The 27,499-nt window shown below is 35.9% G+C and overlaps 1 protein-coding gene across 7 annotated transcripts in view; it reads right to left on the reverse strand.

Annotated features, from left to right (window-relative positions):
- The window catches only part of LOC122052111, a 48,985-nt gene that overhangs the window by 14,310 nt on the left and 7,176 nt on the right, over positions 1 to 27,499 (reverse strand). Inside the window, exons 3-16 of one of the 7 annotated variants that reach the window (XR_006131864.1) lie at positions 26,701 to 26,871; positions 26,273 to 26,607; positions 24,179 to 24,248; positions 23,323 to 23,513; positions 14,582 to 14,701; positions 14,414 to 14,480; positions 13,377 to 13,525; positions 12,984 to 13,144; positions 10,064 to 10,514; positions 9,740 to 9,911; positions 9,474 to 9,524; positions 2,833 to 2,974; positions 2,560 to 2,735; positions 76 to 2,227 (exon numbers count right to left, since the gene is read on the reverse strand). Coding sequence is in view for 1 of the 7 variants with exons in the window: in XM_042613523.1 (XP_042469457.1) it covers positions 23,403 to 23,513; positions 24,179 to 24,248 (181 nt within the window). In the remaining 6 variants the exon portion in view is untranslated. Of the gene's footprint in view, positions 1 to 75; positions 2,228 to 2,559; positions 2,736 to 2,832; positions 2,975 to 9,473; positions 9,525 to 9,739; positions 9,912 to 10,063; positions 10,515 to 12,983; positions 13,145 to 13,376; positions 13,526 to 14,413; positions 14,481 to 14,581; positions 14,702 to 22,442; positions 22,854 to 23,191; positions 23,514 to 24,178; positions 24,249 to 26,272; positions 26,608 to 26,700; positions 26,872 to 27,499 lie in introns of those variants that run through there. The other 6 variants (XR_006131865.1, XR_006131866.1, XR_006131867.1 and 3 more) reach the window with 6 other exon arrangements.

A 27,499-nucleotide genomic window follows, 5' to 3' on the forward strand; every position in this document is an offset into this window, starting at 1 on the left:
AAGGCAACAAAGTAGGATAGAAATCAAATAGAGTTGAGGTTGGGTTTTTAAGAGATATGAAGTCTGGAAAAATACCTTCAATCACTCTAGATGCCTTACACTCAAGTACAATTGTCAAAGTAGGTCCCTTCACATCCTTCATACATTTGGTAGTATGCAAAATTAGAAGGAAAAATGTGGTGATATTCCATGTCATCATTGTCATCAAGAAAATTAGAACAAATGTTTTTAAAAAGGTTCACATAATGCCTTGTGTCCATAGACTCTAAGAACTTCAACAATACATGACTCCACACCCTAGCGAACATCAACTGACTTATCCTAAACAAATAAATGTATTTGATAAGTATTTCTATCCAAAGAAAATGCACCTTACTCAGACTTACACACATGGCAATAGCATTTTAGCATATTACCCTGGCAGTATACTCAAAAGTATCGGGTCTGATAGTAGTGGTCCACAATAAAACATTCTTGATCACTGGGGCTCGTTGTCAAATTACACTTGATCAGTTAGAATACTAAGTTGTCCTCCTTTTAGCATGCCACTGGGCAAAGTATCCCATCGGAAAAGTTAGTTCATTACATTAGATTGATGCAAGAGAAGTTCTCAAAAATTTAAAATGCACATTCAATCACAAGAAACTTGTGCCAAGTGAAAGATCACTTAAATTTAAAAGAATTTGTGAACGAGTCGTGATAATCCATTTGTCTAGTGGCAGCATTTCGTACCTATAAATGGGAAAAGATTGTACAACATTTAGAATGGCAAGTAAGAATCACACCAAACCAAATCTATGGCTAATTTGCAGCTCCAAATCAACAATTTTATCCACTCATTTCTATAAGGAACAATTTGCTGCCTATAGAACATGGCATGTAACTCGGGCACTCAACACTACCCAATCAGAAACAACACAAACTCCTTCCTAATCCTATTTCCCAATCTCCAAGCTGTGTTGCTAAATAAGGCTCATCAAAATGTTATTTCCTTGTATATATTATACACTGCAATTGCTTTCTCATGGGTAATAAATAGCATTTACTCTTAAAACTTAATTTGATAAGAATAATTAGGTAACAAAATTGCTTTCCTACATGTTTCAAGAGATTTTTGTCAACCCTAATCATGTACGTTACTTGAATAGAAATCTGATCTGAAAGAAAATATTATCTATACATCAATCAAATAAATCTATACCTGAAAAATTATAGATTAACAAGCCATCATCAAAACACAAGAAAAAGGAACTTTGAGCAGCACTAATTTTCATATAAAAAGTAGCCATAGTTACCTAACATCTTTGAAACTAATTTACCAGTTATTCTCATCATAAGCATGAAGAAAAGAATCCTTACTAGGAAAGAAGCTCACAATCAACCATATTATCTGGATAGGACGATGTGCCTTTCCATTTGAATGGAACTACTGAAATGATTTTGGATTCAGGCCACATGTATGGGGAACATCTACTAGTTTTTTTTTTTTGCAGGGTTTGAAGTCTGTGGAATGGTTCATCCAATGGTGCAATACAACCAATGCTCACATCTAGTGTACTGAATAGAAGGGTGAACCAGTTGGTCTTGTCATGACCAGGAGTTATATTGGTTTGATTAGAAGAGATGGAGAGCATCTACAGCTTCAAGAATTTTGTCACGTGGGCCCAGCATGAAATTCAACTCTAGACAAAAGCTTCTGCCCTTTCCAACCCTAATGTTATTGGAGCATTATAGAATATCTGCAACAGAATATTAAAGCATTGAACAAGCTCAGGTGCTTGACTACAAGTTCTGTGAAAAATATACAACAAACACATGCACATCATAGATGTCTTTGATAGGAGTCATATACCAGTGAACACGCTCGTAAGTATGTCTGACTAGCAGAATAGTAAAAAATTTAATTAGGAAATTATCATATACATGTTCAAATTGCACTTATGTTGCATTACAAACAAAAAAGCTATGGAAAAAGGGAAGTGCCTAGTTAGTTAACAATGTTAATCAAATATCCAACATACTACTAGCACTAGTTGAGCGAGCACCTTACCTGAATATTTTTTTTATCATATGAAACTACAAGGCTCAATGTACTTCCATCTATCAGAAACTTAGTTGCATAACAATCAAGAGAAGCAAATCCTTGGCTAATAATGAGCACCCTGCTCTTTCCAATTTAAAAATAGATGCTTTTTGTGAATATCTCCCACTAGATAAAATTTTTGACCTGCAAAATTCATATTTTTCATGAATCGCAATGATCACATTTCTATAGCCCATGCAATAAAAATTAAAAGGGAGATGAATCCTGCGAGTTTTAATTAGTTCTTCAAAAATGGGTCATAATTCGAGGAATAATGATAGCAGATAGACATTGTAATAATCAGAAATAACAATAACCCAACTTAAATGATAGAGGTACAGAAAACTGAAGACAGAATACTAAATATAAAGTTTATATGACTCAAGCAATTTTGTACCAAAATTTTGGAACAGAAACAAATGCCTACGAGCTTTCTGATATAGTTAGGTTCCAGTCTAAAAAGAAAGCATACTTACAATGTTTTCTATTCCATTACATAAAGAGGAGCATCATAGAAAGCGATAACATTCAACTCAGTACCAGTCCATTTGTGCAAGGAGATCTTAGGGCCAGATGAAACCAACAAATGACCTTGGAGAGAAGCTATGGCAGACACAACACCCTTTAACTCTTTCAAGTAAACCTCGAAAATCTGTCAGACAAAAAAACAGTAAAACTAAAAACAAAATTACACCAAGTTCAGAAAGTAAAGTTTTATTTTGTTAATGAAAATTGACTTTCTATTTTACTTAATAATTCCACATTCTGAAAACTGTCAACATTGTTAACAAAAGTGTATAGTAACATTCTTCCTCTAGCGGCTACATCCTCGCCCTGTACATAAGCTGTTATGATGGCTAAAAGGGTTTCATTTTCCTTTGTCGTTGTGTTCTGCAGAGACAATACCAAAATTGTTAACAAGAAATTTACTTTAATAAAAAGAAACCAGACTAAAAATCTTAGGATGAATGATGTTAGGACAAAACTTATTCTAGAACATGTCTAGTTAAATAAATTGCCAAAAATTCTCTGATTTCTTGTTCAACTTGCAAATAATGTGACCACTCTAACAGTAAGAGCATTTTTAGAGGTTTGCATCATAATTGTAGCCCTAGTTTCCCATTGTCCTCTAGATTTCCTAGGTTCTAAAACTCAAACTCATCAATAGTATAGTGTTTTTAAAATCGTCGGAGTTAACATTATCATTGTCATTCATGTGAACAATATCTTGACCAGCAATAGAACAAAGAACTTGATTAAGAGGTCAAACAACCTGCATAACAAGAGTTGATGCTAAAACCATCAAAGCTAATTATGTGAACCAAAATAAATGCTTGCCAAAGAGTACCAAAATTATATGAGAATTGCAAGATGAAACAAACAACATAATGGTGTCAAAGCACAAAACTAGTGAACAAAGAATAGAAATATTCAAACTATTGTAAACTTTCCAGATTAGCATCTTTTGTTATCTAAATCTAACATAGTATTTAAAGCAATGAGCATACTAGCTTTCATGAAAATGACGGGGTTTTTTCACTATAAATATCATGACACATTTCTTCCAAATTCCAAAGTCTGAACCATTAAACTAGCTATCTGATTATACTTGGAAGAGAAGGAATTTGACAAGTAGGTTGTGAAATACTTCACATAGTTGCATCAATAAGGAAATTGAAATAAAAAGAAATGTAGTAACTAAACACTAGAATATTGCTATACGAGGAACTATGATATACTTTAACGAAAATTAAAATTTTTAGAAATTTAAATCCATTACAAAGGATAGCTTACTTGGAAAGATAATATAAGTGGATATAGGTTTCTCTCAACTTAATAGGTGACTTGATGAGGGATACCCCTCAAAGGAATCTGATAAAATAGCTAACAGATATGGTCAATTCTTTGAATGAAACACTTGTCAAATCAATGTTGACTTAAAATGATCATATGGGCTAAACTAGGCAACTACAATCAGATGGAGATTTGATAAGTGCACTTGGGAAGTTGGTGAAAATGCTTCATATCTTCATTGTATAACTCATAGTAATAATATTAAACCCTCTATTACCTAATTGCAAATTGAAGATCTAATGGAAACTGATCAAAGGTATATACTTGATGGTTCTACAAATCATTTTAAAAGAATTATATAAAGACAATTTAATCCCTTAGTTGTTTTACATACAGGAGATTGAAATATCATAAAAATGTTTCTTTTTTTTCATTGGTTGAGTCGTTCACTCATGCCGAGACTGAAGCTACTATTCATGGACTTACTAAACTTACATAAAATGTGGAGTGAAATCATACCCAATTGCAGTAGAAAATGTATTATTAAAGTCATCTCTAAAGTGTTGGCACTTAGACTTCAACAATTAATTAGTGATATAGTGCCTCCTAATTGCTTTGCTTTCCTTAAGGTGTAGAAGCATAGCTTTATGACTATAATTGAAATAATAAATTAGTGTCAAAAGAATAATAAAGAAGTTGTATTGAAGATAGATTTTTTTTTAAAAAAAACCTTTATAATTGTTTTTTGACACATTATGCACACAAACTCTTTTCTCTTCATTTATTCACATTGCCCACAATGAGTTTACAAAGATCCTTAAACATGGTAAACATAAGGAGCATCATTTAATTTTTATTTTATTTTATTTTATTTTATTTTTTGCTAGTTAGTAGCAACCTCCTTTGGTAATTCAACTGGTTGACGATACATTGTTTCTTGTCAAGGCTAATACAACAACAACAATCAACTGTTATCCCACTAAGTGAAGTTGGTTATATGGATCCTTCTATGTCATTGGACTCTATCTGCTCCTACTATATCATCATCTATATTTAAATAAATTTTATCTTATTTTATTATTGTTAACAAAGTATTTTTTTTTTATCTTCCTCGTTTGTCAAGGCTGATCCAAAAGAAATATTGTCCTAGTTCATTCTCTTGTTTTAGTGGGCTAATGGATAAACTATGGAAAACCCACACTTGCCTACTTGGATAAAGGGACAAGTCATTAAGCACTTGTTTTAGATGTGTATACAACTCGAGTTCAAGAATTTCCTATAAAATATTTGCGCTTTTAGTAGAGAATACAAGCAATCACGTATTTAAAGACTAACAACAACATTACATCACTATCAAGGGAAGCAACTGTCAACAAGAAATAGAAGTATATTAACAATTATTAAAAGTGTCTTCAGCAGTTTAATTTTACATCAATCTAGCATATATTTTTTACCTACTTAGGTGATGCATAAGGTTGATAGATGAGAAAAAGATTCTTATGGACACACAAACTCATGTTCATATTTCCAGAATTTGTTGTCTTAAGATGGAACTTGGTGACTCAACTAAAAAATCTTGGAAGTTTAAGAGTTCTTTATATTGAGTTACACATGTAACTAATCTTAGTCACTGGCGGTGAAGATTGGTTGATCCAAACGATTTAAAGAGTTTGATATTTAGTACTTAATTCCAATTAAGGTTCAAAATCTTGAGTCGTGTTGAAGTTTTGATTTTTCACTAAAATAATATTGTTTTAGTATTGTGTCGATATTTTGATGCATTATGTCGATAATGGATTAGAATTGAAGAAGGAAGAAGATGAAGCATAGGAAGGAGACATTGTCTATGCAGAGCATGATTTAAAAAATTGTATCATGTTGGGCGAAATTGTCAAATCATATCATTCTATTAAATCATTGAAACTCAATATTGGAGCATTAGAGTATCGACTTGAGATTTTAAGCCATGATGCTAAGTTGTATCGAGTTTCGGCGATTTTATCGGAATCATACATTTCAATCATTCACCCCAACATGGTATAAAATTTCAAACCATGTTTAGTCTTGCAAAACATATTAGAATGATTCTTGCCCAAACTATAAAAGGTGCTATATCTAGAAGAGTTTACACAAAGTGAAATAATAGTTTTATTTCTTTCAGCAAAATATAAGTCAATAATCTGACAAATATCAGGCTTAGGAGGATACATGACATAAGAATCTACTACTAAAGCGTAAATCAAATACTTCTATGATAAATGCAATACTAAGAATAAAATTATAAAAAATTAAAATATGGAGGTTGAGCTACATGGACAATTCTCTAGAAAAGAACTTGATTTTATTGTTGATCTAGAAATAGTTCAATCCAAATGATTCTTAACAAGGAAGATTCTATTACTTGGTGTTGGTCTTTAATGGGAACATTTATAATTCAATTATTATATAATTTTAACAAGCAGTGGAACCACTCTCTTTTGGTATTCATTTTGTGAAAACATGTAAGGTCTCACGAGTCAGATGGAAATAAAATAATGGATGTTAATTAAAAGAAAATAACTTATAAAATTTTTTAGGAATTTATAGAATATTTTTTGGATTTTAAAAGAACTCGTATGACATGTTTTAGGGGGACATATCTAGTTTGAACACCCAATCAAGTTGGGAGTTGATTGAGTATATAATTCTAAGGATTATATTAGACCCTAGGTCTTATTCGTCTAACCCTTCCGCCGCTCACCTTCTACCAATTCCCCGTTACCACTCTCCATTGACGTGGCGCCGCCCATCGCCATCGATCCGACGCCGCCACTTTGTCGGAGTAGTTCGCGGAGCCAGTGGCGAACTTTAGCACTGCCAGTTGGTCAACGACACCAAAAAGGGAAGGCAAGTAGCTTTCCCCTTTGTAGGTATGGGATAGGGTTTTCTTTAGGTAGGCAAGAATAAGGGTTTGGATGTTCTCCTATTCCGCGCTAGGGATTTTTGCTCGATTTTCTGTGTTTTGCTCCAGATTCCTTTTGCTTCAATACATACGATTGAAATGAGAATTTGTTTTTCTTGTCTTGATGAGTTTTAGTAAGATGTAGAAGGTGATTTGTGATTTGTTGTGTTCTTGTTTTTTGTTATAACTCTGGATTTCCTCGGGATAGATTAAGTAGGTTGCGAACCATCTTGTATCTATCTTGTTTCTTCAAGACAGGTCAATTTTGTGTTCTTGGGTAGATCTAAAAGTGGGGGTTTGATTTGGGAGATTGTGATTCGAATCGGAGATCTTGTTCGTTACTTCATGATAGATGAAAATGTGGAACAAAGAGGGTGGGATTGCAATTCAATTTTAGTTTACTTTCATAACAGAAAACTTGCTATACCTCTATTCAGATTTCATTAGTGGTAGTTTCTCCTTGCTATCTCGAAATGCCGAAGCTGTTCATGAAATGTTTGGTGTTTTAAGTAGCTCTTCTTATGAAAATAGGCTTAATTACTATGCATGTAAATTGTGGGATTTGCAATTCGGTTTTAGTTTTCTTTCCTATCAGAATTCTTGCTATACCACTGCTCATATTTCATTAGTGGTTGTTTCTCCTTGCCACCTCAAAATGCCGAAGCTTTTCATGAGGTGTTTGGAGTTTAAGTAGCTCTTCTTATGAAAATAGGCTTAATTACTATACATGTAACTTGTGAAACCTGGTATGATAGAACTATGACCACATGTAGAGATATCATGTTTATGCCATAAGGTTTGACTAAGTAATATGCATATATGCTTGCATGGTGTGAAAGAAGTACGTTATGTCCAATGTACTGGGGTTTAGGTGCTTGTATGGTGATAGTACGAGATAGGTGCCCTCGGATGAGCTCCGGGGAGGGCCTTCCAAATAAAAAAAAAAAGAAAAAAGAAATTGATTCAAGGGATATTGGCTTTAGGTATGCGAATATATAATATCCTAGACTGTTCCTTTAAAAGTTCATGATCATGGACCGAATGAATGTGCTCTAATAAGGGTTGCCACAAATGCACCATGTATACTCTTAGTTGGTTATGTTGGAGTTTCCTTACCGTGTAGGCTATACCATGTTTGATATTTTCCTTTGAATTTAAATCTTAGTAAGAAATGCTTGAGTTGGTTTTATTGCCGAAGCAAGTTCAAGTCCTATATTTTCTAGTTTTAAAATTCTTGCTTTTTATGCCTATCACATACCTACTTGTGGAAGATATACTTGCGGGGTCTGTGGACTCACATTGTAAATGATGCAGGTGGAGAAAATGGCACCATAGATGTGATAGGGGATGTGGAGGTGGAGTAGCCAAGAAGATGAGATGGAATACAAAGCACACTGTCCGAGGGTCCCTAGGAGCATGTTAATAAATTTTGTTTCCTGATTTGTTATGTTGATATGAGTTGGAGACTTTGTGCATGTTGTTAGAGTCTTATGAATTTCCATTTGAAAAGTATATGTTAAATTGTGAGGTTCATATGTGATGCATGTTGACAATAATAAATGAGGTATTTTAGTTTTGGAGGTCTTGAGTAAGGAGTAAGGGACGTTTCAAAACAAGGTCAAATGTTCTTGTCTAATTATGCTTGATATGGTGAGCAACTACATCTTCAAGCCATCTTCTTAAGCTTAGCCATAAGGTCCAAAATGATTGGAGGCGGAGAAATTTAATAAGAAGGAAATTTAATATTAAACGCGGTTAGTCAAAATTGACTATGGTTGGCTCATAAAGGAATCATATTCAAAAACAAAGATAGTAGGATCAAGATGCTCAAGAGATGAAGGAATTTTTTTCATGGGATAGATTGGCCAAGCTAAAAAAACATTCACATGCATATTTGAGAAATGCTAATGAGTCACATTTTGGGTTAGTGATGACCGTTATGTAGGAAGTTATGACACTAGTTGATGATGATGATGATGATGATGTGAACTTCGGTTTATCATTCTTCAATCATAAACACACTTTGTTGTAAAGTATTACATTCTTCTATATGCAACCCTTATCATTACTAGACATATAGTCTAGCTTTTGTACTACATCTCCATCACTATTACAAAAAGGTATGGTTTTTAATCTATGATGGGTAAACATTCTTTAAATTCGCCGAACTACTTTTTTCGCAAAGAAAAAAAAATATTAGAATTAGGTATAAATGGATAAACTCTAAAACATTCAAAAGATGTTATCTTGTTATTAACTAGAAAATTTTAGCGAAACAACCAAAAATAAGCAGAACTACATAAGGAGCGCTATGACAATGGTAGTAAGAGTTTTGATTCACTTAGAGGACCCTAACATTTTGGGCAATTTCTTGATTCGTTCTAGAAATAAAATCTACCTCTTGCTATTGTAAATAAATAGGCATGCCAAGTTCTTTACCTAATTTTCTGCATAACTTGGTCGATGAGATTTCAAGAAATATATACAAGACTAAAATGATAAGACACAAAACCAACACCTCCTACGGCAACCTAATTGGGGAAATAACATCACAATGGAAGGGAAAATAATTTCAATTCCTTCGATGAATAGCAATGGATCCAAAAAAAAAAAAAAATCAAATTCATGGCAGATTTATAAGGGGGATTACATTACCTATATTATGTCTCCGACGAAAGATCACATCCCCAAAAAAATCTAGGACCCCTGATTAAGAAGAAACAAGCTACATATCAACTGTCCAATTCCCCAATCAAATGAAAATATAAAAACTTACATTCAAATCTCAAAGGAAAATAAATAGCCAATGCCAAAACAAACCTAGAATAACTCTAATCGGATATAGAAAAAACTACCAAGATTACGACAACAAAAAGTATAACTAGAATCACAATAAAAAAAAAATGTAATGGAAGATTTACCTCAAATAATAAAGGTACCAATCTCTGAATAGGGCTAAAGGATGAGTCACTCGAGACTGAGGATGAAGAACTTGGGAAGATGACCCTTGGTGGGGAATCACAAGATTGTCTTGAATCTTGAGAATGGTCATTCAATTTTGTTGAAGAACATAGGGCAGAAGAAGATTGACATCTTGGTTAAGAAAGAGAATAAGGATATTTGTCTTGCATTACCAAATATAACAAAGTTAGCAATAACATACACTAGTAAAATATAGTAACTATGATAGAGATTACAGTATGCCTCCCTAATTAACTAACAAAAGAAAAAAAGTTCAAGGATACTATGGTCTTGTTGGAAAAACATGATATGGATGTCATGCCCCGGGGGAGTCCCTGCCAGAGGAAATTTCGATAGCATCTCCCCTGTACGGATGACAATCTGGAACTGACTACAAAGCCCTCAGGGCTCATAAATCTCGGCCAACACGATCGGAACATATATAATGAAATAAGATAAGCATTCCACGTAGTTTATATAATTCAGCCTCCGGCTGACACAACCACGCAGTTATAATGGTAAAAACCTACTCTACAACGAGGAAAACACAACACAACGGAAAACCTTCACAACGGAAGCATGGGCATCATACCCGAGCACGATATAAAATCCAAAGTGTAAAACACATACATCACAAGTATGTAGTTCGCTAACAAGGAAACACAAGTCCGATAATATAAAACCACCTCGACACCTAGTGGGAACTAGCGACTGGAACCTCATCACAGCTGCAACCTGAAATAGAAAATATATCAACGGGGTGAGTCCAACACTCAGTAGATACCAAGCTGACATGCATAGTAGGAAATAACTAATAGTAATAATTATGCGTACAGTTTCCTAGAATAATAATGAAAAATGCAAAACGGAAGGAAATGGGAGAAGCTGTACTCACCAGGACCTCCTATCATAATAATAAGGTCGTCAGACCGAAAATGTCATATCTCCTGTATGCATGTCAATCATATGCATCCACTAAATATGCAGCAAACAAAGTGCAGCAGACACAAGCAATAAATGCAATCATGCATATGATGCAAATGACATGTCATGGTCACCCCTGACGCTAGTCAGCCATCTCACATACGATGGTGAGACCGAGTGGGTAGGACTGTGACGCTCTCATCTCCCTGAGACAGTCCAGAGGAGGGATCCCTGTTCTGCTACCACGCTGCGTTACGCTACCCATGAGTGGATCAGCGGAGCACTGACAAAGCAACCTGCTGCAACCCACCCTGCCAGAATAAAAACCACTAACCAATGAGTGGTTGTGTGTGCAGATCTATGTAACTGGCGATGTGCTCAACAATAATGGAGTCGACAATCGCTCAGCATGCAATCATGCGAGATGGTGCGCGACACTAAGCATGAAAATCCTAACCATATCTACCTCCATAAAACATGTACAAAAAAAAAATGGCTCAAACAAGAAGATCTAGGTACATGTATCAAATATGGTAAATGTCTAGTCCGGTATATCACAAGGCATGGTATGTCACTACCTCTATGAGCATAAATAATCAAGAGGGTAATGGATGCAAAACAGATAATAAATAAGCATGCTGAAGGAATCAAGCAATGACATACCGATGCAGATATAACATAATTATTACTACTCATTAAAATTCACTATGCATATCAAATGACAATATCTAAAAGATAAGTCAAGGTACCCGCCTAAAAAATGGAGATCGTATCTGAAAGATCCCACGTCGAGACACTGGTCTCGAATCAAAGTCCTATAATACATGATATACAGATTTAGCTAATTACTTATAAATTAATTAGCTAGCCCAAATCCCCAACTAAATCTAATCCATCAATCAACTAGGGTTATCTCCATTAACTCTAGTCGTGCCATCATTTGGACTAAACCCAATCCTTTAATAAATTTGTATCGTTAAGACAAAATAAGGGATTTACCTCCAACAATTCATATCAAGCTAAATTTAAATCAATTCTAGTAACTCATTCAAATCTAGAAATACCTCTGTTGACTCTCGATTAGAGAAGTCAGAAGTTACAGTAAGAATTAGGCAAAACTACTGCCCACTGTCAAGTACTCCAACTCAGCACTTGCCAGCCTAAATTCAGCAGAGCAGTAATGCTACTGACTGAACCTGCAGCCCTCCCTGCCTCCTTCTCCTTCTCCAATGGCTATTCGCTACTCCAACAGCGACTCTCACTCAACAGGTGGCTGCAACATCACCAACTCGACCTCGCGCAAAGGAAAGGCAGTGATGAACCAAGGTGATCAGGAGGTGACTCTCCGAGGACTCCTGATCGGAGTAGCACAAAAAGGGGCCGGCTGGGAACAACTCCCTGCTCGTGGACAGAGATCAGATTTAGGGCTAGGGGTAGCAACAAAGATGTGACCACAGTGAGGGAGACGGGAGAAGAAAAAGAAGGGACCTCGACGTCGGCTGCTCGGGTGGATGAACGGCGACGCCGGCTGTCAGCACACAGTGGCGACAACGCGAGTCGGACAGATCTAGGGCTCGGCTGGTGACGACGCGGGTCGAACGGATCTAGGGCTCGGCTGGCGATGGATTGCACAACGTCGGTGCAATTTGGCAGTTCGCGGTGAAGACGCTTAGGGCAGAGGTAGTGCGTTGGGAAGGAGAGGAGAGGAGAAGAGAAGAAAATCGAGAAGGAGATGTGCCCGGTTTCCCTTTGGCCAATGCTTTAATCACGAGAAAGAAGAGGAAGCGACGCGATGCGGCGCCGTCGGTTTGGGGGAGATGAGGAGGCTCGGGAAGAAGAAACCGTGGAGGAGGAGGAAAAAAGGGGTCGGCGTCGGGCTTAGGGCACGGTAAGAAACAAAGGAAAAGAGAGAAAAAGAAAAGAAAAAGAAAAGAAATTAAAAAAAAATCAAACATTTCCTCGTTCAAATAGGATAGCTTAAAAAGGCTTTCCCCTAGCCCAATAATTTATCCCCTTAACATATGTCATACAAGCTCCGATTAAATCTCAGAAAAATTCCTAAAAATTTCGTTAAGATTATTCCTCAAATAACCTTATTATTTTATTATTATTTGGATGCCGTATTTTACAATGGATCACTAAAAATAAGGAATAAAAGTCATAATCCTTCAAAATTAGTTATAAAAAAGTCAAAATCCCATGAAACATCAAAAGCTCGAATCAAAAATAATATCTACGTGTACGCAAGATAGCAAAAGTATCTAGATAACTTTGCATTACCAAGTTCCTTTTCGATTCAATGGATGTCGACATAGACTTCATCCTTGCAAATAGTGATATTGTTGCACAAAATTTTCTATGGGAATGCAGGATGTTGATACAGATATTAGTGATTTGTTGCCTTACTTGAGAAAGAGGGCTCACAGGGATGCTGCATGCAGCTGCAAGCATAGTAGACTTGCACTTTCAGTATATATATTTACAAATGCAAAATATTTAGCAAAATCTGAATTAAATATTATATATTTTATACAGTAGACTTGCAGTTTCAAAACTAAACAAGCAAAAACATACACTTATAAACTTCAGAATTAACAAAATTATAGCATGTTTTATTGCATAATTCCAGTAAGCAAGAGGCACTAGTGAAGATTATTGATAGTAGAACTTTACCTTGCTTGAGCAAACAAGTAAACTGAGCATCCAAATTAGTGGATTGGCACAAACTGCTGCAAACTGCTGATATTATCAGTGCAAGTAAGGGAGAGATTAATAACGCAAATCCTTCGTTGCCCATACACAGTGGTATAAAGAAGTGCACACTGCAGAAATAACATGACCGAGTGATACTATAAGTATTAGAAGTTATCATGTCTTTAGTAGCAAGACATCATTAACAAAAGTAGGTCAGGACTTGGGAGATACACCAATTAATCCTAGTATTCATGTAGGTTCTACCACAAACCTGAAATGTACATTCTGAATTCACCTAGAGCTTGCCCTCATGTTTAAATGTGACCGTTATGGTTTTGTTCGGATAAGAAAGGCTTGAATAGAGCAATGATAAATAACACAGAAATAAAATAATCAATGCCTTGAATGTTAAGATAGTCAGTATAAGATACTCCAATTCTAGATACAATGATCCACACACCTATTTGACACTTGTACCCAAATTTGGCTATCAAACATATAGCTTATCAATTCTTGGATTGCAATGTGACACAAATATGGAAGGATTCCTCACTATCAATTTGGCATAGGTCTATTATAACTTAATGCTTTAAAAATGCATGCTTAACATGCACGAATTGTGGTGGTAACTTAGTTGGGCACACATCTGATGCAGTTAGTTGATATGGGCTTAAAAAATTTAAAACATTATAATTTTTTTCAATGTTTTGGGAAATCTGGTTTAACTATTATAGATATAGCTTCTTCTGTTTTGTTAATACCGATGAAAAACAAGAACAGAACAGACAAATGTCCAACAGATTATTGCAATATGGTTCAGAGCTTTATACATGTATGCTTCATCAGAAATAGTAGTTATTATTCCATGTGCCATATTGTTTCTAGAAACAAATCTAGTACTTTTATCATCATGCTCAAAAGCAGAATTTAGCTTGATGTTGTTGTAGCTTTAGGAGAATCATTAACGTAATAAAAAATAGAAATTAGCTAACATAAGTTAGAAAGATAATATTCACCAGGAAGATCAATATCACTAGGAACACTTTTGCAAAATTTTCCAGAGTATTCTTGAACTTCAAGACCCTATTAAAATAAAACATTTAGGCAATAGTTGTGGTTATGGAAAATTTCTAGCAAACATGGTAGAGGTTGTAAGGAAATTTTAAATGCAGAATCAAGTTTACCCAGCTACATCTAACACGCATCACTGCTTCAAAACCTTGGGGTCTACTAATGTTCCATCTAAGATCATTGTAGAGTTTAACCGGATCAGAAAGAGCAGAAAATGGATAATAATAATAGACCTGCAATGATGCAAGTGAAAATTGAGATCCAAGATCCAACATCAAGGAAATAGGATTCTCTAGGTAAATAGTTTATTCTTTTTGTAAAAAGAAAGTACTCATCGCCATTGAACATTGTGATGTGCCGATACCTAATAACAAATGAATAACAACATCTGTAAATCTATAACTCTATTGTCTAAAAATTATGACTTGGGTGACAGATTCACATCACATCAGATGTTCATGCAATATGCACAAGTTGTAACAGTAAAATTAATGAAAGAAGGTATTTGATGCAAAAGATTCTTTCTGAAAGCAATTCCAGTGAAGGTTGAAGCATTTTATATAAGACCATTTTCTGAAAAATAGAAGATACTTTCTCTGCCTTGGTAGAGTTCTTATTAGTTGTCTTTAAAATGTAGATTTTATGATTTGTATTTAAAGGAGACTACTACCACTGAGTTGAAAACACTATAAATCAATAAATCACAGCAAACTCAAAATAATCAAAAATCAAAACAATAATGTAGTGTGATAGTTGGTTACACAATCACCACACTAATTACAGTAGGGAGACCAAAGAAATCATTATCATTAAATAATGTTATGGGGCTAGTTATATGGACTTCATCCTTCTATTGAACTCTATGTGAAGGTATGTTACTAGTTATATCTGTATATGGCTTCCTATCCCTTACACCTTCGAGTTCCAATGCCTTCATCTTGTATGACTATATACTGATCATCTTTGACCTTTGTTCATTCTATCTTAACCTTTGTTGCCCCTCATTTTAGACTAAATCTAACTTCTCTAAGATAGTAAATTTATGATAGCATTTAATTTTTTTTAAATATAAACCATCAATTCATCTTGCATCTGAGCAATGATAAAAAAAATATCTATTATATGAGAGATTCTAATAAGAAATTTAGGTTAATTAATATTAACTGGAGTTGTATTTGAGAACTTCTAATGTAAAGCAATTTGCAGTAGTATAATTTATGAGCCAGTTCCTATTATAGCATTAGGGTATAAGAAATAACTGCCCTTATCAACCTTACTTTTGAGAAGATACACATAATAATATTTTGTGTTATCATTATAAAAGTGATGAAGTATTTATTTCCACCACGTGTTGCTATACCTTTGAGATCGCATACGTCGGTGTGAATTAGCTCGAGTGGTTCGTTGTTTCTCTTAACATGTTGAAAGGATGACCTAGTCATTTTCGCTTTAACACAAGTTTCACACTTGTGGTTTGGGTCAAGGTAGAATGTAGATATGCTTTGCATGTTTATTAATCTACACAACACATCGTAGTTAACATGTCTTGCCACAAATATGAAGACTCAAGCATATAAGTGGAAGAACTTTCATCTTTATTTATCTTAGGCTAATGACCATTACATTGAGCTTGAATAGCCCATCAGATACATAGCCCCTTCTTACTAACATTTCATTCTTGGATAGTACAACTATGTCTGACTCAAAAATAATGCGAAAGTCATGCTTGCTTAACAGTGATCTGGACACTAGATTCTTCTGAATCTCCGGAATATACAACACATTATTTAGAGTAAGGTCCTTACCTGAGGTCATCTTCAGCACCACTTTTCCTTGGCCTATGATGTCCAAGGTTACTGAGTTCCCCATGAACAACTTGTCCCCACCTTTGACTTCTTTAAAGTTGTGGAGCAACTCATTATTGCAGTAGACATGTCTGGTAGCTCCAGTAACAATCCACCATTGCCGTGGGTTCGATCCAACTAGGTTCAGTTCGGAGACAACAACGCAAAGGTCATCCATTTCTGGTCCCTCGTTCAGGTTTGCCTCCTGCTTCTTCAGCTTTCTACATTCCAAAGATTTGTGACCGACTTGATCACAATTGAAGCACTTCCTAGAGAATTTCTTGCTTATGCCTCCTCTGGGTCCCATCTTAGAAGTCTTGGGGTTCTTTCGTTTTAAGTTTTAACTGTGCTTGACCATATTGGTTTTCACAGTAGCCTGAGAGAACAACTTTATCTATGAACTCTTGCTGGCTTCTTCGATGTGAAGTTTAACAATGAGTTCCTCCACATTCATCTCCTTCCGCTTGTGCTTCAGGTAATTCTTGAAGTCCTTCCAGCCTGGAGGCAACTTCTCAATGATAGTAGCCACCTGGAAGTTTCACTCAAAACCATTCCTTCTGAGTGAATCTCATGCAAGATCACCTGAAGCTCCTAGACTTGGTTGATCACCGTCTTAGAGTCAAACCATGTTGTAGTCCAAGAATTAGCCCATAATAAATTTCTTGGCCCCTGCATCCTCCGTCTTGTACTTCTTTTCGAGGGACTCCCACAGCTCCTTAGCCATTCTTTTTATGCTATACACAGTGTACAATGAGTCAGTAAGATAGTTGAGGATGTAATTTCAGCAAAGGAACTCAGAATGGGTCCATGCCTCCACTGTACTGATGGTGTGAACATCAACATCCTCAACAAGCTTATGAGGGGCCTCGGTCAAGAACCGAGCCAGATTACTTAAATCCGGCTTTCTGCCTGTTCACGTTCATGTGGGGTAGATGAAACTTACTTTGAAGGCACTTTGTTAAGTATATAGGCAGCAACTAATAATGCATCTCTCCAATAGGAGATTGGAAAATTAGCCTGCACCATCATAGACCTAACCATTTCAAGAAGAGTCCTATTTCTTCTTTTAGCAACCCCATTTTGCTGTGGAGTTCTAGGGATAGTTAGCTATCTAATAATCCCTTTCTCATTACACATTGTCTTGAACTGATCAGACAAATATTCACCTCCACGGTCAGTGCGCAAGGTTTTAACCTTACGTTCCAATTGATTCTCAACTTCATTCAAGTAACAAATAAAGCAATCCAATGCTTCAGATTTGTGAGAAATCAAATACACATGACCAAAACGCGTGAAGTCATCAATAAATATAATGAAATAAGAACTTCCATTTCTAGCCTTCATATTCATCGGACCACAAATATCCGAATGAATTAATTGCAATGGTGATTCAACTCTAATAGCCTTACCAAATGGTTTCCTTGTCGTCTTTCCAGCAAGACAATGCTCACATATAGACAAGTTAATCTTAGCATGAGTGCCTAAAAGGCCCTCCTTAGCTAATATATTCATTCGTTCTTGTCCTATATGTCCCAATCTAGCATGTCAAATTTCATCATTAACATCAGCATTACTAGTAAGAGCAATGTTTGAAAAACAACCACCATTATTATTTGGTTCTACATCAAGAACCATAAAACCATTTGTTACATAACCATATCCAATTAACACAGAGTTAATTTGAAGTACCACACGATGGCTATAAAAATTTACATTGTAACCTAAATTAAGAAGACAAATGATAGAATTAGATTCAGTCGAATCTCAGGGGAGCATACAGGACATCATGTAGAAACAAAGTGCCTCCACCACATAGGTTGAGCTTGCAAGTGTCAATTCCTTTGACATCAATTCTTGCATTGTTTCCTACATATATCCATTTGTTATCAGCTGGTACCCGACGGCACTCCACATATGTAGCTCGATCGTGCTACGTGGTTCGTTGCTCCGAAATCTACAATCCACAAAGGATACGAATCAGCTAACAACATTGTACTTGCAACATATCGCTCGTGGAAAGAAGACAAAGTTGGATCTACCTTTTTAGGCTCAGCACACTCCCGAGCAAAATGACCCTTCTTGCCACAATTGAAGCAAGTCAACTTACTCATAGGTCTTTGTCCATATCTCTTTCCTTTCTTCTTGATTTGGTTTTTAACAGCAACAACACTTGCCTCCTTTCCTTTTCCCTTTCCTTTCTTAAACCATCTTTTCTTATTCTTGGAACTAGAACCTTCAGCTGCAAAAGCTTGACCAGAAATCCTTGCGGATTCAATCCTCTCCGCCTCAAGTTCAACATGGCGTGAGACATCGGTGAACGTCTAGATACTCTCACTGTGGGTCAGATCCTATTTCATTGTTTCCCAAGAATCAGGAAGGGAACGGATAACTACTTGAACTTGTTGTTCATCGGTCAACGCATAACCAGCAGTCTTAAACTCTCAAATCATGTTACCCATCTCCCTGAGATGTTGGGCCATGGTAACATTCGAGTGCTTTTTACAGCTATCAAACTTGATAGTTAGCTGACGGAGCTTACTCAGACTGACTCCACTGTACTTCTCTCTAAGGGCTACCCAGACAGCATGAGCAAATGGTAATGGCTCATACTCAAATACCAGGTCATCCACCATTGAACTAATCAATATACCCTTAGCAATGGAGTCCTTCCTTTTCCATGCCTTATAGGCATCAAGGTCACGTCTATGCTATACTGTAGAACCATCAATCGGTTCCTCCATGATTTAATTTACAACCTCTAGAACTTCTTGTTCCTTAAGAACGTATTGTATCTTGAGGTGCCAGATTTTGTAGTTATCCCCATATAATTTCTCACCCTTATTGAGTTCAGCTATGATGTTTTTAGTTGCCACGATCTACATAAATAAACACATTATTCATTATTTTAGTGTAATTCATATATATGCAATTATTTATTGACTCAGTGTAAATTAGAATTAGTTTACAAAATCATGTGATAACATTGTTTCCACTCATCATTTGTATGTTCTAATCTAATCAACATTGATCAATCATATTACATATATCCCATCTAATGAACGAATCATTATTAAAATGAACTAATCATTTTTATATGAACTAATCATATGGATATATGAACGAATCATATTCACATGAACTAATCATGTCATGAAATGAACTAATCATTTCCAAGTTTGTTAATATATAACATAACTTTTCATTATATAATTCTGTTCGTACATAACGACAGAAATTATTACACGACTCAAAACTAAATGAGTTAATACTGTTCGTACATAACGATAGTAAACAGAACACTAAAAAACTAGATAGGCCAACACTACTCCCACTAGGACAAACACTAGTGTAGCAGCCAACATTATCCCTATTAACCTGGACTCATTTGGGATAATCTCAGATGGGGCAGCTTCAGGATTCTCCATCAGATCCATTTCTGGATCTTCCTCGAGCATTTCCTGGTCCTCTTTAGACTCTTCAAGCTCTTCTTCACCCATATAATGAAGTAGTTCCTTATACAGTACTGAATATGTGACGCGTCCTTCATAACGTCCCCATACATAGTCTGCTATTACCCTAGAATACTCTAGCAATGAATGCATCAATGTCCAGATCCTATAACTGTCTAGGACTGGAAACTCTTCTTGCTCAAGTTTCCAAAATAGTCTATCAAGTCGTCTAACATGTCCGTCGATTCCATAAGCAGACTTATACTCTATCTCCTAAATCTCCTCTCGGAGCTGGTTTCGCCGCACTTCGCGACAAGTCAATATGGTAATCGTCCGTGCCATCTGAAAAATTGAATTTAAATAAGTCAGTACAAAATAGACTAACCAGTACAAAACCAGTTTAATTAAATTTATACAGACATACCATCATTATAAATCAAGAAAAATATATCTTCTCGATTTTCAGGAGTTTAAGTTGACTGACCCATTAGACCAGTCAATCAGAAGTCCGGATGTTAAACTTATTCTATTGTCCTCATTAGAACTAATCTAATTGGACAGGGATTTTTAACCTATGTTTTGTTATTGTTTAAGCTCATTTGAGTCAATTTCAGACTTATTGATCAAACTTAGGTCCGTTTGATTCATCCAAGTCTGACCCATTAGAACAAATCTAATTTTTTTTATGATCAAATCTGACACAACAGAATTAATCCGGTCATATTTGATCAACCCAACTTCTATAATCAAGATCACCCTAATTAATTCAATAATAAACCGAGCTGGTTAAACCAACAAATAATTTGAACCAGCTTTAGGTATCATTGAATCAAACTGGTCTGCTTAAATCAACTAATAATTTAAACCAGACCTGGGTTTGATCGGACAAGTTGGTCTGGTTCCAATTTCAGTAAATTGAACAATAAATTAATTAAATATTTATTTATTAATTAATAAATACATTTCCTTATGTATTTAAATAATTAATAAATATATTTAATTAAAATTTAAACATCCACGGTTTATATATGTGAAGGAAAAAAAAAAACTTACATGCACATGCAACACTATGCTTCGAAAACACTACTGTTCATGCCTTTTTCCTTCGATCTTTAATCGATTCAAACTTGGAATTGAATTGATTCAACTATTAAAGAAATAAATTGTGCACTTCAATCGATTCATGAATCGATTCAACTACGCTGTTCGCGTTTTTTATTTCTCTTCAATCGATCCATGAATCGATCGAAGAATTCTGTGCGATTTTGAATCGATTCAATTGATGAATAGTATTCATTGTTCATCTTCTTCTTCGCGACAGAAGAAGAAAAAATACGAGCTTTTCCGCGTCGAATTTCATGCTTTCAAATATATGTTGTGATACCATTGTTGTATCTTTTTGAGAGCATGAAACAAAAACGAAACGAAAGCGGTAACCACTCACAGTGATCTACCGAAGAAATCGCAATTGAAGACGCCGATTGACGAAGAGGCTGCCGCTGTCGGAAGCACGATCACGGGGCAACCGGAAAGCACTTCAAAGTTCACAAGCCAAATCCCAGCCTCTGGACGTTCTCCTTTGCTCGCTGATCACCTCACACTTCGCTGCGCTCCTCTTTGATCACCTTTCAAAACCTCTGCACCCTCGTCCTCTTCTCAAAGGCTTGGACGCACCTTTATAAGAAGACTAAGGAAGACGAAGGGGAAAGGATGCCCCTTCGTCTCCTTGGCGTTTGCAGCAGTTTGCAGCAACGAGAGAGACGAAAGGACTCCGTTTCCCTTCGTCTCCTGTAACGCCCAACAGGCAGAGCAGCAGATAAAGTTGATTAGGCCGAGTAGCCGACCGGGTCGAGAAGCCGACAGAGTAGTACAGTTATCAGCAAATTAGGTTGATCAAACTGAGTGGCCGATTAGGCAGAGAAGCAGACCGAGTAGTGCGATCGAGCAGTAGATCAGGCCTAGTGGCCGGTCGGGCAGAGTAGCCCACCGGGTATAGCAGCCGAGTGGGGAAACGCAGAATAGCATGAGCGACACAGCGTCCTGAGTGGGCAAAGCGGCCGAGCATACGTGTGGTCAAGGCCTGCGACGAACGCAGTTTCATTGAAATAGATTCGCCCCACCTCTGGTTGTGCTTCGAGGTTTTCTCAGTTCCCAGTTTACAACAGTTAATCGTGATACACACCAAGCACTGGTGGTCATGACGAACTAAGAGGTACCCAACTGCTATCAAGGGTACTTTGTCGAGCAAGATATGCACGACAGAGGAGGGGGAACGTAGTTGGAGAACTTCAACTTTTTGTTATGTCTTTTGCCTATGATTGTGGCCACCTTATATAGGATCTCAGACTAATAAGCAATGTTTAATGATCGATTAATGATCATTACTAGCCGAGTTGTGAAATGCCAACATTTCACTCGGTCATTTAAATTTAGCATTAATTTTTAATTTAATACATCCGTTACACACTTAAATAAGCAGCAAAAAGACTTATGTGGCAAAATGTTGGTTGTTCTACTTGGGCAAATTTTGCCTCGACTGGTCTGGCATTCGACACGCGTAGGTCGTGCTCGCACACGAGTCAACTTGATTAAGTGCAATCTGGGCCCTCGATTTTCACCCATGCGTAAGAAAGAGTCTCTCCCATGCATTTGTTTACATCATCAATGCATGTGAATCAATATAAACCAACCAATATACCTTGAAATTCCCAATGTGAGACTAAAGTCTTATTCACAATGGAGCTTCTATTCTCTTCCATCTCTTTATTCCATTCACATTTCCAACAATTACTTGTGTGGTAGTGAAGAGATGATCGTGTTTTAGCTTTGTAGGAAGTCCATGTTGGAGTAGAGAAAGTATAAATTTATATAGTTGCAGCTTTGTAAACAATTATATACATGATAACAGATGAATAAAACATACAAACAATTGCACAAATAGGAACAAATGAACATAAATAGGATACAACTCCCTCTAATGACTAATCAACTTTGCATATCCTCTCCATCTATGGAAGATTGGCTTCACTTATCTCAACAGATCCAAGGATATTAGAAATCCTCACATTAGTAAACTCCATCCCATTCGACTCCTGTGGAGAATAATACTATGCCACACTCACATTTTAAGAAGATTGATAGATGAAAATTGGAAGTTCGTGTCATGAAACAAAATGAAGATTATGTGAAACAAACCTAAGTTAAGACTAATTCAAATATTAACCCTAGTCTATAAGTAGTACAGGCATTGAAATAAAGGTACACATTATGACCCCAGTTCTGCAATGTCGGGTGTTGCCTAATGCCTATAGTGTTAAACACCAGTATTGTCAAAATTTTACCAAATCAGCATAAAAGATGTCCAATAAAATGCATCTTTGACATACAAAAGAAAAATACTAAAGAACATGTGCTTATACAACAACAACAATAGCAAAAAAAAAAACCTTTGTCTCAATAAGTGGTATCGGAAAGAACATGTGCTTATATCCATATAAATATCAATTTAGGGAAAAAAATAAAATTATCAAGAAATTCATCATCTCTGCACAACATATTTACCAATCATCAACAGAAAGGAAGCCCATTAATAAACCAAGTTTTTGGTTATTTCCAACTTTTCGCACCCATTCTTTGATTGCTTAACTCTCCGTATCCAAAGAAGCAAATAGATCAATAGCAACATCTTGCTTTTCATTATCCATTAGATCTTCACCAGTTGAAGCAAGATTAATTTTGCCAATCTTGTTAACCTGTATAAAACCATAATTTCACCTAAATATTTTGCTAGCATCTAAATTTTCTATGTCAATTTTAATATCTTAAAGGAACAGCCAAAATATACCCAAAAAATCAGACAAAAAATAGTACGGAACAAAAAAGGAATGCTGCTTTTTCGATCAACAGATTAAGAAGTGAAAGACTAAAAATTTCATTGATTAACTAAATAAAAAGCAGGTAGTATATGTAGAAAATCTGTTAACATGTAAGAATATATGTTTTTGTACTTTGAAAGATTTTAATAGAGGATAATGGTTAAATGAATCTGTGAGAATGTTAATGATGAAAGAATCAAAAATACAACCTAGAATCGAAAGTGTAGCATCACCAGATTAGTAAAATGAAAGGACATTGATAAAGATGGACGTATTCAAAGTGAACCAATACATACGATAGTTAGACAAGCAGAATTAGTTAGAGTTGAAGGTGAGAAGAGGAACAAAGAAGACTCTCTTTGCAATAAAAGTGATAAAAAAAATTGTCGATATTAATAGTGGCATAGCCTTCAATACCAAACAAAATAGCATTTAGCTAACTCCAAGTGATTGGGAATAATTGATTATTGTTGTTTAATAGATTCACATGGTCAGCACTCAACATCAGGTTTATAAAAAATATATGTAATAATAAAATGTACCTCATCCAAATGTCTTGCTAGAAATCCATCATAGAGTGAATCATCATCCTTCGGAAACAAATGCGAGCATCTGAAAGAGAAATTAAAATGCCACTAGTGTTGAATTCAAGACAACATGCAGATGTAAACACGTAAAGAAAGCAATTGTGGACAGCATTCCAATACATGTCCAACAAGACAAAAAAAAAAACCATTTGAGCATTTTAACATAGGAACATTAACCAACTAAAAGATTATAAATATCAATAGGTTGCATACTAAGTTGTGTCAATATCACCAAGACATTACTATCATCCCAATTCCATCCAACTTGAGCATAGAATCATGGCATCAAATTCTCTCATGGCCTAGCACTATCTGACAATTATTGTAACAAAATACCTAAAAAAGGTGCTCTACTAAACTGCATGTAAATTACAGTCACCAAGCACACAATTACAACTAATATGAACTTTCATTAAACAGTAACCTAAAATGTGTAATAACCCAAGAAATTTATGAAAAAATATTATTTTGAAATTTATAACACTGCACTGTTACATAATATAGTGTTATGTGAAAAAAATAATAATATGATTATTAATAACTTGGACAAATTCACGAATGAGAAGGTATAAAAAAAAAACCCCAAAGTACTCGCAGTAGAAAATAGCCATGCATAAACAAAAAAATAGCTAAAAAGTATCAAAATTCTCATAGAATTACACATGCACAATGCTCACGGGAGCAACCTTAAGTAATAATGCTAAAAGAAAGTAACAAACAAAAGAGTGTCAATTCCATTGCACATTTTATTTCCGGATATATAATAAATCATGAGTGATGCTAAGGTGTTAGACAAAGTACCAAAATAACATAAAACAAAAGAAATTCTCAAAAAGAAACAATGTGTCTGTTTCTTATAATGAAAAAAATGAAAACCGATAGTTCACATGGTATCATGTTAGAGTCTTGCTCTAACACCAAGTTGAAAGAAGAGGAATGACTAAACTTGTTGAATAGTCTCTCTGTATCTAGATGAGGCAACAAACAAAATACCACATAAACAACTTAAAATATGGGTTACTTGTCATTTGTGATCAAAATAAGTTGATCAAAAGAAGGCCAACAGAAGCGGAGACAAGGTAAAAACAATAGTTGTCAAGATAGAGTTCAAAGCATTCCAAAACCTTAGAAATAGCAGCACAAGAAAAACAAAATCATAAATTGTCTTTCATCATAAAATTACATTCAATTTTTGAACAGGGTAACAAAGCAGTTATTTCAATCATGAGCAAAAATATTAAAAAAAAATACTAATATGTGAAAATTGTGAGCATACGAAAAACGTGCATACACATTAATAGCCAACTCCGGCATACCGATCAACAATAATTGATAAGCAATGCACTGATCAAACCAGCAAGAACATGGGAAGCCAACAACGAAGTTTGTTCACCCACAAAACCCAAGCTAAAGAGTTGGCTAATGGTTGGAGGCAGGGGAAGCAAGCGTCAATGTCGGAGGCAGTAGATCCAATAGAGGGATATATGCATAGCCAAAGAGGAGGTCGGACTCGGACTTGTTCACCAACAACAATTTGTGTTCAATTGATACAACCTTCATCTGATGCAACCAGAAAGAGAGTGTGTCAAACTTACATTAGTAGATGTTGAGCCAATGGAGGAAATGTTAGGATTCCGCCTCATCGGGCATTTCCTAGGGCGCTTTTTGGGATGGAAAGCCGTAAAAGAGACGGTCGACATATGGAGTGTGTGCCACACAAGATGTTAACACATCACACACTATGTTTGATCTTTAAATTTGAGACAAAAAAAGTAGGGTGACAAGGTCTTACAAGGTGATGGTCATGGTTGTCCCCTTTATTTGAAAAACATGCAGCAGTACTTTTTTACCTTTCAGCTGGAAGCCCAAAATCAAATACCATTATGGATGCCAATCTATGATTTGCCAATTGATTGTTAGTCAATTGACATCATAAATTGGAATCCTTCCATCGTTTCACCAAAATGAGGGAGAGTATCAGCTATGCAATGGTTCTAGTTGAAATAGATACTACGAAACCGTTGCCTGAGAGCAACCTTACTACCTTACCGGATGGCCGAGACATTAAATTGAAGCTGTGCTTTGAATCTATATTGAAGATATGCACCAAATGTCGCCAGCTTGGTCATCATGCTGAACAATGTAGCCTATAGGATTGGAGCTGGTAGTAGCAGAGGTGGCACAACAAACTCTAAAGGGAGATGGAGAGGTGAGGAATGCAAACACAACCTTGGCAAACAGCAGACACACTGACTCTGGAACCCAGCAGCAGCATCATTACAGCAAGCTGATTGCAACTGAAACTCAGAAGCAGCATGACAGCAATCAGACTGACTAAGTGATGATACAACAGTTTGGGGAGCACCTAAATGACGTGGTGGCTCCTGTTCAAACGCAAGGCATATGTAACGAATCAGAGGAAGAGCTAGAGGGTGATGCGGAGGTAGAAAACACAAATATAGTTAGGACTGGCAAACCTAAAAAGAAATCCTTGAGAACAGGCAGAGGGCAAGGAAAATCTTTCATGAATGGGGTTAAGCAGCCAACCCCTGAGCAAAATGTGACGGGGCAGCATGGAGAACATATATTCTCAAGTGGTAATGTTGATGGAATTATAGAGAAGCTTGACATGGGCAGTAGCAGCCTTTCTGTAGAATAGAAGAAAAATAGATGTGTAGAAAAAAAGAGCAAAGAAAAGCATGTCAATTCTCATGTTTATGGAGAGTGACACAGCTATTGGCATTGTTTCAGAACAACCTCCCTCCTCAACATTTACCCAAAACCTAACTGCTAGTCAATTGTGGCATAGATGTCATCTTACAAAACAGAATAAACAAACAATCCAAAAAAAGACTTTGGCCTCATTGTCTTTGTAAACATATAGAACCAAAATGAGCTACAGAGCTACTCATTATCAACATAAACTTAATAAATGAAGACATGGTGCAAGGGGTTTTGACTGTTATATAGCCCAGGGAGAATTAGATGTAGGAAACATCATCTAATTTGAACTCATACACCATATATCAGGTTGCGAGTCCTCTCTACACAGTCATCCTGTTTGGTGGTGAGGCACCCAGAATCCAGTTGGGTTTGCAACCTCCATAGTTTACAAGTCTACCTGAAAATGTGAGTTGCAATGTGGAATGCTATATTAGAGGAATCTAGTACTCGACAAATGCTTTGATCATATGAAGCAATTGGAGCTTATGTGCATGAACTTCACATGAGCATGTTAAATATCAGTGCCTCAAAACCTATTTTGATTACCTCCAC

Source organism: Zingiber officinale, chromosome 3A (assembly GCF_018446385.1).
Source record: "Zingiber officinale cultivar Zhangliang chromosome 3A, Zo_v1.1, whole genome shotgun sequence".
Classification (NCBI taxonomy): Eukaryota; Viridiplantae; Streptophyta; class Magnoliopsida; order Zingiberales; family Zingiberaceae; genus Zingiber; species Zingiber officinale.